This window comes from Rhinopithecus roxellana, chromosome 13, assembly GCF_007565055.1.
Source record: "Rhinopithecus roxellana isolate Shanxi Qingling chromosome 13, ASM756505v1, whole genome shotgun sequence".
Taxonomy (NCBI): domain Eukaryota; kingdom Metazoa; phylum Chordata; class Mammalia; order Primates; family Cercopithecidae; genus Rhinopithecus; species Rhinopithecus roxellana.
The window spans coordinates 45,976,344-45,993,109 of record NC_044561.1 but is presented as its reverse complement, the minus strand read 5'-3'; the positions used below and the strand labels follow the sequence as shown (position 1 = coordinate 45,993,109).

At 53.3% G+C, this 16,766-nt stretch overlaps 1 protein-coding gene across 6 annotated transcripts in view; it reads right to left on the bottom strand.

The window, feature by feature from the left end:
• Window positions 1-3,834: 3,834 nt before the first annotated feature.
• Window positions 3,835-16,766, bottom strand: part of AGPAT3 (1-acylglycerol-3-phosphate O-acyltransferase 3) — a 130,291-nt gene continuing 117,359 nt past the window's right edge. For 5 of the 6 annotated variants that reach the window (XM_030914570.1, XM_030914573.1, XM_030914571.1 and 2 more), the window contains 3 exons: window positions 12,757-12,832; window positions 9,780-9,978; window positions 3,835-8,684 (listed from right to left, as the gene is read on the bottom strand). In XM_030914570.1, the coding sequence (XP_030770430.1) occupies window positions 8,596-8,684; window positions 9,780-9,978; window positions 12,757-12,832 (364 nt within the window). In that variant the 3' untranslated portion in view covers window positions 3,835-8,595. The remainder of the gene's footprint in view (window positions 8,685-9,779; window positions 9,979-12,756; window positions 12,833-16,766) is intronic. The other variant, XM_030914574.1, reaches the window with a different exon arrangement.

The window sequence follows — 16,766 nt, the reverse complement described above, 5'->3', positions numbered from 1 at the left end:
AAGTAGATGGGACCACAGGCGCAGCCTCCCAAGTAGATGGGACCACGGGCGCGGCCTCCCAAGTAGATGGGGCCACGGGCGCGGCCTCCCAAGTAGATGGGGCCACGGGCGCGGCCTCCCAAGTAGATGGGGCCACGGGTGCGGCCTCCCAAGTAGATGGGGCCACGGGTGCGGCCTCCCAAGTAGATGGGACCACAGGTGCGCACCACCACACCTGGCTGATTTTTTGTTTGTTTTTGAGACAGGATCTTGCTCTTTCACCCAGGTTGGAGTGCAGTGGCACAATCTTGGCTCACTGCAAATTCCGCCCCCTGGGTTCAAGTAATCCTCCCACCTCAGTCTCCCAAGTAGCTGGGACCATAGGCATGCACCATTATGCCTGGCTATTTTATATACATATAATATTTAATTTTTATTTATTTATTTTTGAGATGGTGTATCATTCTGAGGTCCAGGCTGGAGTGCAATCTCAACTTACTGCAACCTCCACCTCCCAGGTTCAAGCGATTCTCCTGCCTCAGCCTCCTGAGTAGCTGGAATTACAGGCTCCCGCCACCATGCCTGGCTAATTTTTGTACTTTGAGTAGAGATGAGGGGGGTCTCACCATGTTGCCTGAGTTGGTCTCGAACTCCTGAGCTCAAGTGATCCTCCCAACTCCGCCTCCCAAAGTGCTGGGATTGCAGGTGTGAGCCACTGTGCCCTACCAAAATATATCTATTTTTTAATTGGCCGGGCACCGTGGCTCATGCCTGTAATCCCAGCACTTTGGGAGGCCGAGGCGGGCAGATCACGAGGTCAGGAGATCGAGACCATCCTGGCTAACACGGTGAAACCCTGTCTTTACTAAAAATACAAAAAATTAGCTGGGCATGGTGGCGTGCACCTGTAGTCCCAGCTGCTCAGGAGGCTGAGGCGGGAGAATGGCGGGAACTCGGGAGGCAGAGCTTGCAGTGAGCCAAGATCACACCACTGCACTCCAGCCTGGGTGACAGAGGGAGACCTTGTCTCAAAAAAAAAAAAAAAAAAATTTGAACTCCTAGGTTCAAGTGATCCTCCTGCCTTGGCCTCCCAAAGTGCTGGGATTACAGGTGTGAACCACCGCGCCCAGACACAAAGGGTTTAAGAAGTGACAGGAAAAGATGAATCATGGGGAGGAGGAGCCCCTGGGGGCTCATGAAAGGTTCCAAGGGGAGAGGAAGCAAAGGCTACTGCCACAGCCCCTCCCCTCCAGGCTGGCACAGGCAGGGCCCAGGACAGACGCAGGCCAGGGGTGCCCTCAGGTCTGCCAGGACAGCAGCCACTTGCTCAGCACCTGTCACAGCCTAAGCTCAGGATGTACGCTAATCGTCCTGACAACCGTCCCCATCTTACAGGCGAGAACACGGAAGGGCATGGAGGTTAAGAACCTTCTTGGCCTGGGACACACAGGTCCTAAGGAGTGAGTTTTGGGTTTTCATCTAGAGGCCTCCAGGCCCCCAAATCCAAGCCTCCCCCTGTAACACACTGTCCCATGGAAACACACTTCTGCCCATCTGTGATCAACAGAATGGGCCGATTGAGACAGTAGAAGCATGCTGGGATCTAGCTGGGTTTAAGCAGAGGCTGCGCCAGCAGCTGTGAAGGGAGCTCTCACATGTGATGGGCGTTTGGACGGCATGACCTTGCTGGCATTTCCCATCCCTGGATCCTAAGACTTCGGAGTGGCTCCACCTGGCAAGTGCTGGGAGGCTGGGACCGACTGCAGAGCAGCAGCTGAAGCCGCCCGGAGCCCTCTGTGGCCTTGTCCTCTGGTGCCTGCCCCTGTGACTGGGCTTGTCCCTCCCCCAGGGGTTCAGCAGCAGGGCAAGCACCTGCCGGTGTACCTGCACGTGTGTCTGTGTGTGCATGTGTGTGTGCACGTGCACCCTCAGAGGCCTCCTGGCCACATGTGGGATGATCAAGGCTCACGTCCAGAGTACCTGCGGTTGGACTTGTTCCTGCCCAGCCCAGGTGCAGGCCGCCTGCAGCGGAAGAGCTCACATCCAACAGCAAAGCAAAGCTCGGGCCACGTTGCCAACTTACTAAGACTTCACAGGACTGTTTGATTTCTTCGTCAGGTTCCTTAGCCCTGGGAGCACTTTCTTCACGAGGGGCTTTCTCTCCATGAACCCTGCTGCTGTGTGAGCCACCTGGACAATTCCGGGTTCTCAGGCATCATGCTCAGAAGGAACATGAAGAGGGCCGGGTGCGGTGGCTCACACGTGTAATCCCAGCACTTGGGGAGGCCGAGGCAGGTGGATCACCTGAGGTCAGGAGTTCGAGGCCAGCCTGACCGACATGGAGAAACCTTGTCTCTACTAAAAATACATAATTAGCCGGGCCTGGTGGTGGTGGGCGCCTGTAATCCCAGCTACTTGGGAGGCTGAGGCAGCAGAATTGCTTGAACCCGGGAGGCGGAGGTTATGGTGAGCCAAGATCGCACCATTGCACTCCACAGCCTGGGTGACAGAGCGAAACTCCATCTCAAAAACAAACAAAAAAGAAGAGACACGAAGAGGATGGTTCCCCAAGCCCACTTCCTCACGCTGCCCCTTACTCTTCAGGCGTGCCCATGTGTGTGCTGGGACGTGCGTACATGTGTGCATGCGTGCGGCTATGAATGTCCCACACACATGGTGTGTGCATGCGCATGTGTGCGGCTATGAATGTCCCACACACACGGTGTGTGCATGCGCCATGTGTGCGGCTATGAATGTCCCACACACACGGTGTGTGCATGCGCATGTGCACACTCACATGTCCCAGAATGTCAGGTGGCAAGGGCTGACTCCTACATACTGAGCTTCTGGGTGAAGCGGAGGTGGGATCTGGGCCAATAAAGACAGGCAACGGGCCTCACGGTTAACCTTGGCCCCTCTCCTGGGTGAGCCGGATGCCTGTGATGCTCAGGGTGATGAAGTCCGCAGGGGTCTGCATGGCTGCCCCCTAGTGCCCCTAAGCACTGGTGTTCAAACAGGCGAAGTGGGGTTCAGGCAAGTCAGTGCCTCTTGTTAGAGGGCCAGGCCTGACCTGCCCACGACATCCCCATACCAAGTGGCACCAGGCAGTTTGCTTTCATCTCCCAAGAAAACAACAGATCGTCATGCAAAATTCTGTGTGCTCTGAATTCAGGATATGTTTTTAAAAAACAAATGGCATCTGGACGCGGGACTTTGAGCCAGGCCTTCCCAGCTTCTCAGGAACTGGGCTAAGCACCAGCACGGACCAGTCACCCTCACCGATGCCATCGGGGAAGGAGACAGCCCCGGAGAAGACAGCATGTCACCAAGGTTGCCAGGGCCGTTCCCAGGAGCACGTGGACACCCAGACTCTTCAGCTTAGCTTATTTTTAGAAGACACGAAACGAGAACCTGGAATATCTTTTGGTTCTAACGAGAGTTTTTGTTTTGCTTTTTAATAAAGAAGAGAAAGAGGTTCCTTGGTTTTCTCCACAGAAGAATCTGTTTTTACAAAAAAAAAAAAAAGGTTCTTTTGGATGTGTACATGCCACTTAGGAAAACCCTTTTCTGGACATCATCGGATCATTTCGCATATTTTGTGGACTGCCTGATCTTCCCTTGCGTTTTTGCCAGGTGACCTCTCTCCTTTTCAATTTTCCCTTCCAGAAAGCAACTTGTAGGGAATGGAGGGCCTTGAAAAGTGCCATCGGCAGGATGGCCTCCAAGGAAACAGAGCCCGTGGGAGTGGGCTGTGCAGGTGGGTGGCCCCATGGGACAGGAGTGCCTGGTGGCCCTGGTTTCCCCTTGGAGACATCTATGCAGACTGCAAACAAAGAAACAGAAGGAGGCACGGAGTCGCTTTCTCTTATATTGTGGTTTTTTATCCCTCTCTTTCACAGCAGCAAATTGAATAAACAGATGCCCGCAGCATTTCACCAGTACACAAGAGCTACTCGCGCTTGGGCAGGTGCACACCTGCCTGTGTACACAGGTCCTCGCACAGCACGGCAAACGCAGCCAGGCCTTCGGGACACAGGCCTTTGAAGAGTAAGTTAGCAGCCCTCACCCCAACAAGCTTCTAAAGACCAAAAATACCTCTATCCTCCACTACATAAAGCTTGTGAGTAGCAAAACTTGTAAAAATGAAGCGTACAAAAGGAAACATCCATATAATACATTTGCACCCTGTATACAATGGGTCCCTTTGAAACTGGCCAACAGTCAGCGATGGCAGATTTTCAATTATAGAAAAAGAAGCCAGTGGCTGTCATGTGCACTCAGGTCAATGGTTTGTGTGAGTTTTCCAGAGAGAGAGAGATTTTCATTTACAGTTACAGTACTTGCTGGCGATCTTGGTGATTAAGAAGCCAGTTGAATTTCCTGGCATTTAGGCAAGTAACATTTGATTGTCACAACGTACAATTCTGAGACAATAAATACAAGTAGATCAGATGCATTTCTTCATTGTATCAAGTAACTCCAGTTTAATTTAATACAATTTAGTGCATTTCAGTATCTCATTCACAGTTCGACTTCTGTCCAAATACTTGTGCAACAAAAAGTTAAGAAATGGAAAAGAACTCCAGGTGACATCGTCATTACACAGCTTCCAATTCTAAGACAACTCAATGATCTTTGAAAAGCGTACGCTGCTGTTGCCTGGGCCGACTGACACCAATGTCTCTGGTAACTTCCTGGGCTCCCTACAAGTGTTCCTGTCATTCTGTTTCCCGAGCACTTTGTAAGAATGCCACCATTATCCCTGAATTAACAAGCAGCGAGTGTTCATGATAAAACTTAATTCATGTGTCCACCCCACTCGAGCAGATCAGTGTGACATCTTTTACGCAAAAACCGTTTTTGCATCCTGGCCCCGAAAGGCAGGAATACGGAGCTGGATGTCTGCATCCCCCGGGTCGGCCCCACGGCAGGGGTATGGGGCAGAGCCAGGACGGAGTCAGGGGTGTGGCCGGCCCCACCCCCCCCACCTCCGCCTCCCGGGCCGGAGAGGGCTTGCCTTTGGTTTGGGGACTAGTTCAGTAGAGAAAGGGGCAGGCACACGGCCGGGGACATGCTGTTTCCAGAAAGAAGGCAGGTAGGCGTTTCGGGCTGGCCGTTTGAACCCTGAGCCTAGGTGCAGCGCAGAAGGGGTTAGAAGCACAGCGCTGTGGGGCACTAGTGCTGTACGCCGGGGCTACATGCAGTGAGCCTCAGGCCAGAGGCCTGCAGCGGGAGTCTACGCGGGGGGGTTAACAAGTCAGGTGAAAATCTGCAGGGCTGGAGAGATTATACTCGGCTTGTTGTATAAGTGTCTCAGATAGAGACAAAGCATGCAGAAAGTTACTTATTCTTCACCCCCAATCGGACCCCAATTGGTAGCCACAACAGGCATGGACAGCCCGGCAACAGCTACTGAATCGCACATGAGTGCCACACACGGCTGGGTCCAACCACTGCTTTTCCTTGAGGTCAGTGTCAATGCTCAGCAATACCTTAACAGCGTGAGGAAAGATTCTCATGCCGTGGTGCACGAAAGGGAGTCGGGACAGACGAGGCAGAGACTCAAAATTGATCAAAAGGACCTGTTTTTTGTTTTTTTGTTTTTTTAAAAAGAAAGTGCTGCTTACATTGTTGTTTTGTGTATTTAGTGATTTGTTGAGCCCTCATCTCTTCCACCGGACTCTGCGCTTCCTGAGGACAGGGACCTGAAAGCACCTCACATAGGGTGTGCATCTGGTACACCGTCACCGCGTACCGGACAACCAGTGTCTCACACGGGGGAAGATGATGAAGACAGCAATGGCATCCTTGGGAAGATGGGCAGGAGACCCCCTGACACCTGGACCTAAGATGAGAGTCAGGCCAGCGGCGTCCCCAGGAGACCACAGCCCGGGCTGGGAGCTTGGCCTGCCAGACGCCCAAGGGTGGGCCTTGGTCCTCTCGGCTGGAAGCCTCCAGTGGGGAGCCTGGCTCCGGGTGGGCAACAGGAGCTACAGGCCAGCAGCGCCCTTCCTGTCCTCAGCCTGGCTCGAGGACCAGGTGCGGAGGGCATCAGTGATGCCAGGCCCAGCATCTGCCTCACCCCGACAGCGGCCAGCACAGACTGTGGGCTACCGAGTTGCTTCAGCCTTAACACTCAGCCTGAATTTGGACATAACATTAACTGAATTCAGCTCAGAAGTACAGTGTAAAGGAAAAAGAAAAAAAAAGACTACTCTGGGATTTATGAATTTAATTTAAAAATGGAAAGGAGCTCTCCTCCCCTTTTCCTTCTGAAGTGGATGAAAAGCAAAATCCACCCTCTTCCAAAAAAAAAAAAAAAACCCCAAACATTCATGGTGTAGTTTTTATTGCTCTTAAAGGCTTGGTGTTGAGAAGCACAAGCTAAGCCGTGAGATGGGAAGGAAACCAGATGAGGTGTGACCCCTGGGCCTGGGCCTCCATCTCCACTCTAACCTAGGGGCTGCCCAGCTCCGCCATGACTCAGTGCAGAATTTATACATTATATATTACTTTCAAAGGGAGGGAACTTCTATGGGAAACAGTAACTATTAATTAAGTCATAAAAGATCTAAATTTGCATTTTCCAGGTCACATATGCGCATGGTCGTGCCCCTCAGCTTTTCTCCTTTAAGATTCTGCAGGTGTTAGTGAGTCAGTGGATGGCGTGATCTAAACACACACGGAGACGGATGAGCAGTGTGCAGCATGAGGAAGGTACAGGAGAATCTCCGGGGTGCTCAGCCAGGGGAGTGCACGCCCTGCTCACAGCACAGCTGCCTGAGTGGGCAGGTGGAGGGATGAGATTTCAGAGGTAGGGAAGCACATTTCCAAAGCGACAGTGTCTGCAAGCATGTCTCGTCTGGTTTCCTTGGTCTCGTCTGGTTTCCTTGGTCTGCCCCTTCACCCCCGTGAGGAGCCGTGCTCTGAGCAGGTGTGCGCAGCTGGCATCCCGCACACGCCCCGAGAGCACAGCCCCCACAGACCGGGGGCCCGGCAGTGCCTCTGTCATGCAGAACGCTGCCATCCCCATCCCATCTCCCCAGGACACTTAGGCCTGATGCCTAACTACGTTCTCGGTTTACTTTTCTTCATGCCTCTTTTCCCCATTTGTTTTCCCCTAGAAAACTCAACCTACCTCTGTTCAGAATGCTGGTTACCACATGTCAGAGATAACATCCATTTTTGTTTCTTCCCTTGCTAAAAAGATGAGGGGGTGTGACTTAGAACAAGCAAGCTGAAAGCCAGATGCAGGTGGGCTGGTGGTACCGCGACCGAGCTGAGCTTTCTACCACTGCCGCTGCCCCAGGGGCTCCACCCGGCCACGCCAGGGGAGTGGACATGCTGTAGAAGCTTCCCTCGCTCGGCGTGGGCCAGGGGCTCGCTGCGAGGCCGAGGGAGCCAGCACGTCCAGCCGAGCGTTGCCCTCTGCTCTGCCTGGACTCTCAGAGACGTCCAGGAGGCAGGGAGCTGGGTGCTCAGGGGTGGCCGGGCCACAGTGATGCCAGCCAGGATGGGGGCAGGTCCTCCCCAAGGACACAGTGCGAGGCTGGGGGGTGGGGGCCCCACCTCTAGTTTCCAGCAGGAAGTTAAAAACCACCAGGAGATCAACCAGTAAAAATAAAATCTCTAGAAGCCAATGAGCTCAGCGTTAACAGTCTCCAACTACCTTTAAAAAACAGAGGGTTGACGGTGCCCTCGCTTCTTCCGAAGCATCCTAGAGTCCCACAGGCTGCCCTGTCCTCCCTCCTTGGCTCCTGATCTGTGGGATGGGGGGGCGCGCGGTAGCCCCGAGGGTCCTCCCTCCCCAGCACCCAGTGTGGAGGGACCAGGGTCTGACAGCCATGAGAGGGACAGAGGAGCTTTAGGTGCATGGAGAACTCTGCATTTCACGGAGTTCTCGGGGTCCATCCACTTTAAAAACATGTACGTATTTACACACAGGGTCAAATAGGAGCTAGGGCAGACAGGGCTCTGGAAAGGAAGGTGGGGCGTTCGCCCTCAGCCAGCCCCAGGACAGGGCAGAGTGAGGGCTCCGACTTCGAGGAATCGACCTGACGTTCGTGCCGGTGTGCTTATCGCTACGGGCGCTCTCCACGGGGCCCCCACTGGGAGCCAAGGTGCTGAGCCAGGCGAGCTCCCCAGGGAACGGGACCCGGCCGTCCACTCCCAGAAGGACAGCAGAAATTCATTATGAGACAGTTTCTGGAGGGGCGGGAGGTGCAGAAGAGGTGAAGGGCCAGGTTAAGTTCCCAAAATAACTGATTAAAAAACAAAAAATTTGATCTACGTTTAAGGAGAGAAAGCAGCCAAAGGCTCCCTCATGGAAGCGGAGTTCTGGAGAGATGGCGTCCGCGGGAGGCCTCTCCGCCCGGATCCACCTCCCACGGGTGCACTCGGAGATGCTGGGACCCTGCGCTGTGGGAGGCTGAAGACTTCATCTGGCAGGCCTTCTGAATTCTTTACTCTTGGCTCAAGTTTTGTTAATATTAGTCACCAGTTAATAAGAAAAATAGTTTCTAATTGTCTTTTCCTCCACTCTGTGTGTTGCTCTGGTTTTAATTGAGTTAACTGGATACCACCATCAGGCCACATGTGTTCAGTCACAGCCATTAATTATTCCTTTTTCTTAAACTCTTGGTTTCCGTAGCTGGAGCCTTTTTCTATCTCAGTTACTCCTATCAGTCTGCGAACTCCAAAGGAAGCTTTCGAGACAGGAGAGAGAGAGAAGAGGTGAGTCGGATGACTTTGCCTTTTTGCTGTAAAACGTGTTACGGGGGCTTCCTTCCTCTGCCCCAGACCCTCTCCCTCTGCCCCACACCCAGTGGCGTCTGCTGTCAGAGAGTCGGTGTGGCCTGCGGGGAAAGAGCCCTCAGGCCATGGCCTGCTCAGGCAGGGGTGGGGGCACATCTTCTGACCCGCTGGGTCCGAGGCAGGTGGACACGTGGACCTCCCCTTGCCTGCCCCTCTGGGTCTTTGGCTGGTGGGAGTAGAAGGGCTTCAGGGTACTCTAACAGCTCAGCCTTGCAAACCCAACAGGTGGCAGAAGTGGACAAGCAGGACCCTCAGATGTAACCAGGTCACATCCTGTCCTCTGTGGGTGACCTCAAGTCATCATGCAGTCCAATGGGAGAGGCTGATGGCAGTCACTGCTCTGGGGATCCCTTCCCCCAAGGCCCCTGGCAGGGGAAAGGTGGGAGCAGGGGAGGAGCTGACCCAGGGGCCGGGCCCGGGGAGTCAGCTCACAGGGCGATGCACACGGACTGCGTCTCCGTGGACGGAGACCCCTCGATTACGGGGAGTGGGTGGGCTCCCGAGTTCACTACAGAGACAGGCTGGGTGTGTGTTCGGCCCCAGGCTAGCTGACAAGTTGTGGTGGGCTCAGCATCGTGCTTGGGGTGGGCACACAGTGGGGAAGTCGCTGGGGTCAACAGGGAGGAGCTGAATGATGATGTCCTGCTTAAAGCTCCTGAATGGCCATCCCAGCCTGACCCCCTAAGAGCCCAAAAGCAGACAGGGGGACTGGGGTCCCTCTCGTCAGCATCCTCAAGGGCACCGGCCAGTGGGGCTGCAGTGGGGATGGCGCTAGGGTGGCAGCCGTTCGGCTCTCTGAGGCGACCCTCAGCTCGCAAGAATTCAGGCTCTGAGGCCTGCAGGCCGTGGGGATCCTGGCTCCAGGGTCCATAACAGCCAGGCCCCCGCCTCCCATGGCCACTGTGATGAGTCACCGGGTCCTGGACCCTGTGGCCAATACTGTGAGGCCCGTCAGAGTGTGAGCTGTTAGCGACAGTGTCCATTACCTGCTCCCACAAACCCCAAGAATGTCAGGATCAGGAGAGGTGATCCGCTGGCAAAGACGCCCAAGACAAAACTGAAGAGGGGAGACAGGAGAATGGTGGCCCAGGACAGGAAGTTCAGGAGGGTCCACGGCCTCCGAGCAGGCTTAAACTGCTCCCCTGGAAACATACCCTTCTGATTATACATCTCCTGGAGCGCGTCCTGGAAGAGTCAACAGAGAAAGGAAGCGTGAGGCTTTTTTACAAGCTATTATTTCACTGCAGGAGAAAATTGTTGGCAATGAAAAATGACTCAACCTAAAAAAAGCGCCACATCACTTAAGAGGACAAATCACAGAAGCTGCAGGTGGGAGGCGAAGCTGGCTTTACGTTTTTGGAGAATCTCTGATAGCGTGCATCAAGAGCTCACAAGCGTATCAACCCTTTGATTGAGGAAGTCGCCCAGGAGAATATTTGGTCAAGAAAGCAACGTTGTGAATACCAGAGTCTGCCTGCCCGGCACAGCCCAGGCCACCCACCACATCCCACACCTCGCACGAGGCAGAGTCCGTGGGGATGGCAGGTGTGGCCTGTGTGTCCTGCGGCCTGGACGCAAATCCCCGCATCCCGCAATCTCAGCTGCACGGCCCACGAAAAGTTCCTTAACCTCCCGTAACTCGGTTTCCTGGCCTGGAAAAGGAGGCTAATGAAGAGCTGGGAGGAGAGAGGAGCCCGGCCAGGGCCACCTGCAGGAGGTTCTAGCCCTGGTGGAAATCACCATGCCTGACAGAGCAGACACTCTGCAGCCACTGCCCATGGGCGGGGCAGCCTGTGGGACTCTAGGATGATTGGGAAGTAGTGAAGGGGACCATCAACCCTCTCTTTTTTTTTTTGAGACGGAGCTTCACTCTGTTGCCAGGCTGGAGTGTAGTTGTGTGATCTCAGCTCACTGCAACCTCTGCCTCCCAGGTTCAAGTGATTCTCCCACCTCAGCCTCCTGAGTAGCTGGGATTACAGGTGCGTACCACCACGCCCGGCTAATTTTTGTATTTTTAGTGGAGACAGGGTTTCACCAGGTTGGCCAGGCTTGTCTCGAACTCCTGACCTCGTGATCCACCCACTTCGGCCTCCCAAAGTGCTGGGATTACAGGTGTGAGCCACCGTACCTGGCCGACCCTCTCTCTTTTAAAGGCGGTTGGAGACTGTTGACACTGAGCTCACTGGCTTCAAGAGATTTTATTTTTACTAGCTGATCTCTTCACGATTCTCAGCTTCCTGCTGGAAACTGGGATTGGGGTGCCCCCTGGCAGCCACACACTGTGTCTGTGCGGAGGCAGGTGTCATCGTGTCCTGGCCACCCCTGAGCACCCAGCTCCCTGCCTCTGGAATGTCTCCGAGTATCCCGGCACACACCTTCTGGCTGTGTGCTTCCTGAACTATGCTGTTTGTATAAATTCAAACCTCAAGCCTGTTGGAGGGCAGGCCTGTAATTATGAATTCCCAGGGCAGACTTTCTTGAGCCCAACAGGAGAAAGGCAAGTTTCAAGGCCATTTCTCTGTGCTGGGAGGTAATTTTCCTCTTCAGTTGAACCTTTCTGAGGGCCCGATTCTCAGAGTGTCCCAGCATCATGTGGGGTTTTCGGTTCTAACGTCCTGCCTTAAATGAGGGGAAATCTTTATCTTCTGTTTCCATGTAGGCATCACAGCTCGAGACTTCAGAGGATGGGGCAGGCAGAAAGCACCAGCCAGACATGGCGCTGCTGGCCCCCAGGCCCAGGGTCCTGTTTCAGCCCCACATCCCTTTTCAGTCCCAGGAGATTTCCCTTATTTTCTTTTTCCTTTTTTTTGGGGGGGACAGAGTCTCACTCTGTTGACTAGGCTGGAGTGCAATGGGACGATCCTGGCTCCTGCGACCTCCGCCTCCCGGGTTCAAGCGATTCTCCTGCCTCAGCATCTCAAGTAACTGGGATTAGAGGCACGCGCCTCCACGCCTGGCTAATTTGGTGTTTTTAGTGGAGACGGGGTTTCACCATGTTGGTCAGACTGGTCTTGAACTCCTGACCTCAGGTGATCTGCCTGCCTCGGCCTCCCAAAGTGCTGGGATTACAGGCGTGAGCTATAGTGCCCGGTCGATTTCCCTTACTTTGAGAGCCCATCAATGCATTTACAATATTTTTTACATCCTGGGAGGATTTCCTGGTTATCTCCTCTCCCACAGGGCCAACAGTGGAAAGCGAATGCCCCACGCATTTGTGTGTATAAAACAAAGGGAAAGTTGGGCTGAGCAAGCCGTGGGGGAAAGAAAGAAGGACTGAGTGTGGTTTTCAAAATAATCTTCTAACATCCCTAATTTGTTTCTATTGCACAAGGAGTCTAGTGACCGTCTATGTTGGTTACATACCTGTAATTTCTTTTATATAAGAAAATGAAACAAATGTGACCAAATGTTACCAGCCCTAGTTATACAGGCATCATGTTACCCTTCATACTTGTCTGTAGTTTGTTAACTTCTCAAACATTAAGAAAAAGGGCCCAGGTGTGGTGGCTCCTGCCTGTAATCCCAGTACTTTGGGAGGCTGAGGCGGAAAGATTGCTTGAGCCCAAGAGTTCAGTACCAACCTGGAAACATAGTGGGACCTCATTTCTACAAAAAGAAATTGTTTGAATCATTAGCTGAACATGGTGGCTCGCACCTGTAGCTCCAGCTACCCAGGAGGCTGAGGCAGGAGAATCGCTTGAGCCCAGGAGGTCAAGGCAGCAGTGAGCCAGGATCGCACCACTGCACTCCAGCCTGGGTGACAAAGTGAGACCCTGTCTCAGAAAAAAGAAAAAAAAACCAGAAAGAAGAAGAAGAAATCAAAGAAGGATCAGGAGTATTTGGGACCTGGGTGGCACTCCTGTCTCCCAAGGAGTTCCCACGTGTCACCTGCCTGCTCGCCAGCGCCCCTTCCACAGCCTCTTCAGGAGACCAGGACCCTGAGCGAGAGCACAGCCTGCTTACCTTCTCCTGGTACAGTTTATGAAGCCACTGAGCTGCCTCCTTTTCATCCAGCGGGATCTCTTCCAGAGGAAATCTCCTGTTTTATGAAGAAGGTTCAAGGTAGGGTGAATCATCACGAGTTCACACTAGAAAGAGGGCACAGGGGACATGGCATGCGCCAGGGTGGCCTGTGGGCCCCACTCGTTCTATCACATCCCACGATTTTTTTTTTTTAATGAAGTCTTGCTCTGTCGCCAGGCTGGAGTGAAGTGGCCGGATCTCAGCTCACTACAAGCTCCGCCTCCCGGGTTTACGCCATTCTCCTGCCTCAGCCTCCCGAGTAGCTGGGACTACAGGCGCCCGCCACCTCGCCCGGCTACTTTTTTGTATATTTTTAGTAGAGATGGGGTTTCACCATGTTGACCAGGGTGGTCTCGATCTCTTGATCTCGTGATCCGCCCGCCTCGGCCTCCCAAAGTGTTGGGATTACAAGCGTGAGCCACCGCGCCCACCCTCTCATTCTCAATTTCTAAAAACAAACATCAAATGAGCCTCTCTTCAGGCATTCGCCCTGAGTACACAGTCAGCCTGGCATGGCGGCGAGAGGCCACAAGGTGGCCTTCTGTGCAGGGATGGCGGCAGCATAACCCCAGGGTGCCTGTGAGTGATTTAACCGGGCAGGCCACGCCTCTGGTCCCATGAGAAGGGCAGTCATGTGTGAGCTTCTGAGAGTTCTGGTCTTTCGTGGTATGTTCAGTCTTTGGAGTCAGTCATGACTGAGAGTGTCTTTCATAAGGCAAAGAAGATTATTTCACAAACGAAATCCACTTGCTTCAAATATGAAAAGTATTAAAAATGTAGACATTTTAATCTCAATTAAGAAATAGCTGATTTCAGTTTGGACACTAATTTATTTACATACCTAATCTACCAAGTGGATTAGCAGCCCACAAGTTGACATGTCTACTTGGTAAGATAAGCAGGGTCACTACCTGATAAATCTAATTGGAAAATTTTAAATAAGTAACATGTCACAGCTCTTATTTTGAAAGTCAGTTGGAATTTGAGTAAGTAGATGGGGTAAGCCACTCACATATGATATATTAAAATCTTTTAAAATTGAATAAGAACACCAAGTTCGCCAGCTAGGATTACAGCAGTGATTCTTTCTTTTTTTTTTTTTTTTTTTTTTTGAGACGGAGTCTTGCTCTGCCGCCCAGGCTGGAGTGCAGTGGCCGGATCTCAGCTCACTGCAAGCTCCGCCTCCCGGGTTTACGCCATTCTCCTGCCTCAGCCTCCCGAGTAGCTGGGACTACAGGCGCCCGCCACCTCGCCCGGCTAGTTTTTTGTACTTTTTTAGTAGAGACAGGGTTTCACCGTGTTAGCCAGGATGGTCTTGATCTCCTGACCTCGTGATCCGCCCGTCTCGGCCTCCCAAAGTGCTGGGATTACAGGCGTGAGCCACCACGCCCGGCCTACAGCAGTGATTCTAAGGAAACAGCGATACTGTATGTACGGGAGCCGGGACTTAGGGGCTGCCACGTCCACGGCACCCGTCACTGAGCCACACAGCAAGACTTTAGGTAGGCGTGACCTGTTTTCACTGGTGCCCAGTTCTCCCTTCCCTCTGGGCAGTTAAGAAAAACACACATCCGAACAAGTTGGCTACTATTCAAAACAGGCTATTCAGGCTACTGATTTATATAAACAGGCTGTTTATATGAATTAAGCAATAAAATTTAAAACACACTGATATGAGAACATAATGTGGCTCATGTATCTGAAGAGTCGAGTTTTCTTAGAACATGAATGTATTCTTTCATTCAAAACAATTCTGAAAGTTATAAGATATTCAGAAAATCTTGCCTTATAGTCAAACTGATTAAAATTAAATTCATTTTCGGCCGTGCGCGGTGGCTCACTCCTGTAATCCCAGCACTTTGGGAGGCCGAGGCAGGCAGATAACGAGGTCAGGAATTCGAGACCAGCCTGACCAACATGGTGAAACCCCATCTCTACTAAGACTACAAAAAGTAGTCAGACGAGGTGGAATGCGCCTGTAATCCCAGCTCCTTGAGCAGCTGAGGCAGGAGAATTGCTTGGACCAGGAGGCGGAGGTTGCAGTAGACGAAATTGTACCACTGCACTCCACCCTGGGTGACAGAGCGAGGCTCCATCTAAAAAAAAAAAAAAAAAAAAAAATCATTTTCTATATAAAATTGTATTGAAAAATAACTTTAACATTAACAAAAATAAAATGTGGTTTTCTCTTAAAAAAAAAAGGAAAAGAAAAACACATATCCCTGCCTCCCACAAGTCGCTTCCGTAAGGGAGCATCTCAGCGGGTGCCCGATGCTGCCTCTTCCCTGCTGCGGCTGCGGGAGTCACCTTGCTAAGGAAGGGCGGCCCGACGCCATCACGCGGGGACAACTGGGCTGCCCCGAGCACTGTCTCGGCTTATCGTGGACCTTTATGAGGGAGAAGCAAATCGCTGCGCTGTAAGCCAAAAAAATAAATAAATAAAAATAAAAATATATAAAAATAAAAAGACAAACAGGAAGGAACCTGCCGTCCACAGGCAACCGCAGTGCCTCCCAGCGCCCAGGAGGGGGCGACGGCGCACCTCAGAGCGGGAAAGACGTGGCTCCAGCTGCGGGGCCCACCCGCGAGGGTTCCACAGCCGGGCAGGTCTCCACGCTCCAAGGTCACGCGCCTCACACTTCAGTCTAGAAACCGAGGAACCCGAAGCTTCGGTGTATGGGGATTCCACCTATGGATCCTCAGCCCATCAGAAGTGAAAGCTGAGTCTCGTTACAACACAAGCACACGCCAGCACACGCCACACACCAGCACCCACCACACACCACCCCTCAACACACACCACCTGCCAGCACACACTACACACCGGTGCACACACCGGCACATGCCAGCACATACCCCACACGCCACACGCGAGCACACGCCACCCCTCAACACACTACCTGCCAGGACACACTACACACCGGTGCACACACTGGCACATGCCAGCACATACCCCACACGCCACACGCGAGCACACGCCACACACCACCCCTCAACACACACCACCTGCCAGGACACACTACACACCGGTGCACACACTGGCACATGCCAGCACATACCCCACACGCCACACACGAGCACACGCCACACACCACCCCTCAACACACACCACCTGCCAGGACACACTACACACCGGTGCACACACTGGCACATGCCAGCACATACCCCACACGCCACACACGAGCACACGCCACACACCACCCCTCAACACACATCACCTGCCAGCACATACCCCACACGCGAGCACATGCCACACACCACCCCTCAACACACATCACCTGCCAGCACATACCCCACACGCAAGCACACGCCACACACCACCCCTCAACACACACCACCTGCCAGGACACACTACACACCGGTGCACACACTGGCACATACCCCACATGCCACACGCGAGCACACACCACACACCACCCCTCAACACACACCACCTGCCAGCACACACTACACACCGGTGCACACACCGGCACATGCCAGCACATACCCCACACGCCACACGCGAGCACACGCCACCCCTCAACACACTACCTGCCAGGACACACTACACACCGGTGCACACACTGGCACATGCCAGCACATACCCCACACGCCACACGCGAGCACACGCCACACACCACCCCTCAACACACACCACCTGCCAGGACACACTACACACCGGTGCACACACTGGCACATGCCAGCACATACCCCACACGCCACACGCGAGCACACGCCACACACCACCCCTCAACACACACCACCTGCCAGGACACACTACACACCGGTGCACACACTGGCACATGCCAGCACATACCCCACACGCCACACACGAGCACACGCCACACACCACCCCTCAACACACATCACCTGCCAGCACATACCCCACACGCGAGCACATGCCACACACCACCCCTCAACACACATCACCTGCCAGCACATACCCCACACGCAAGCACACGCCACACACC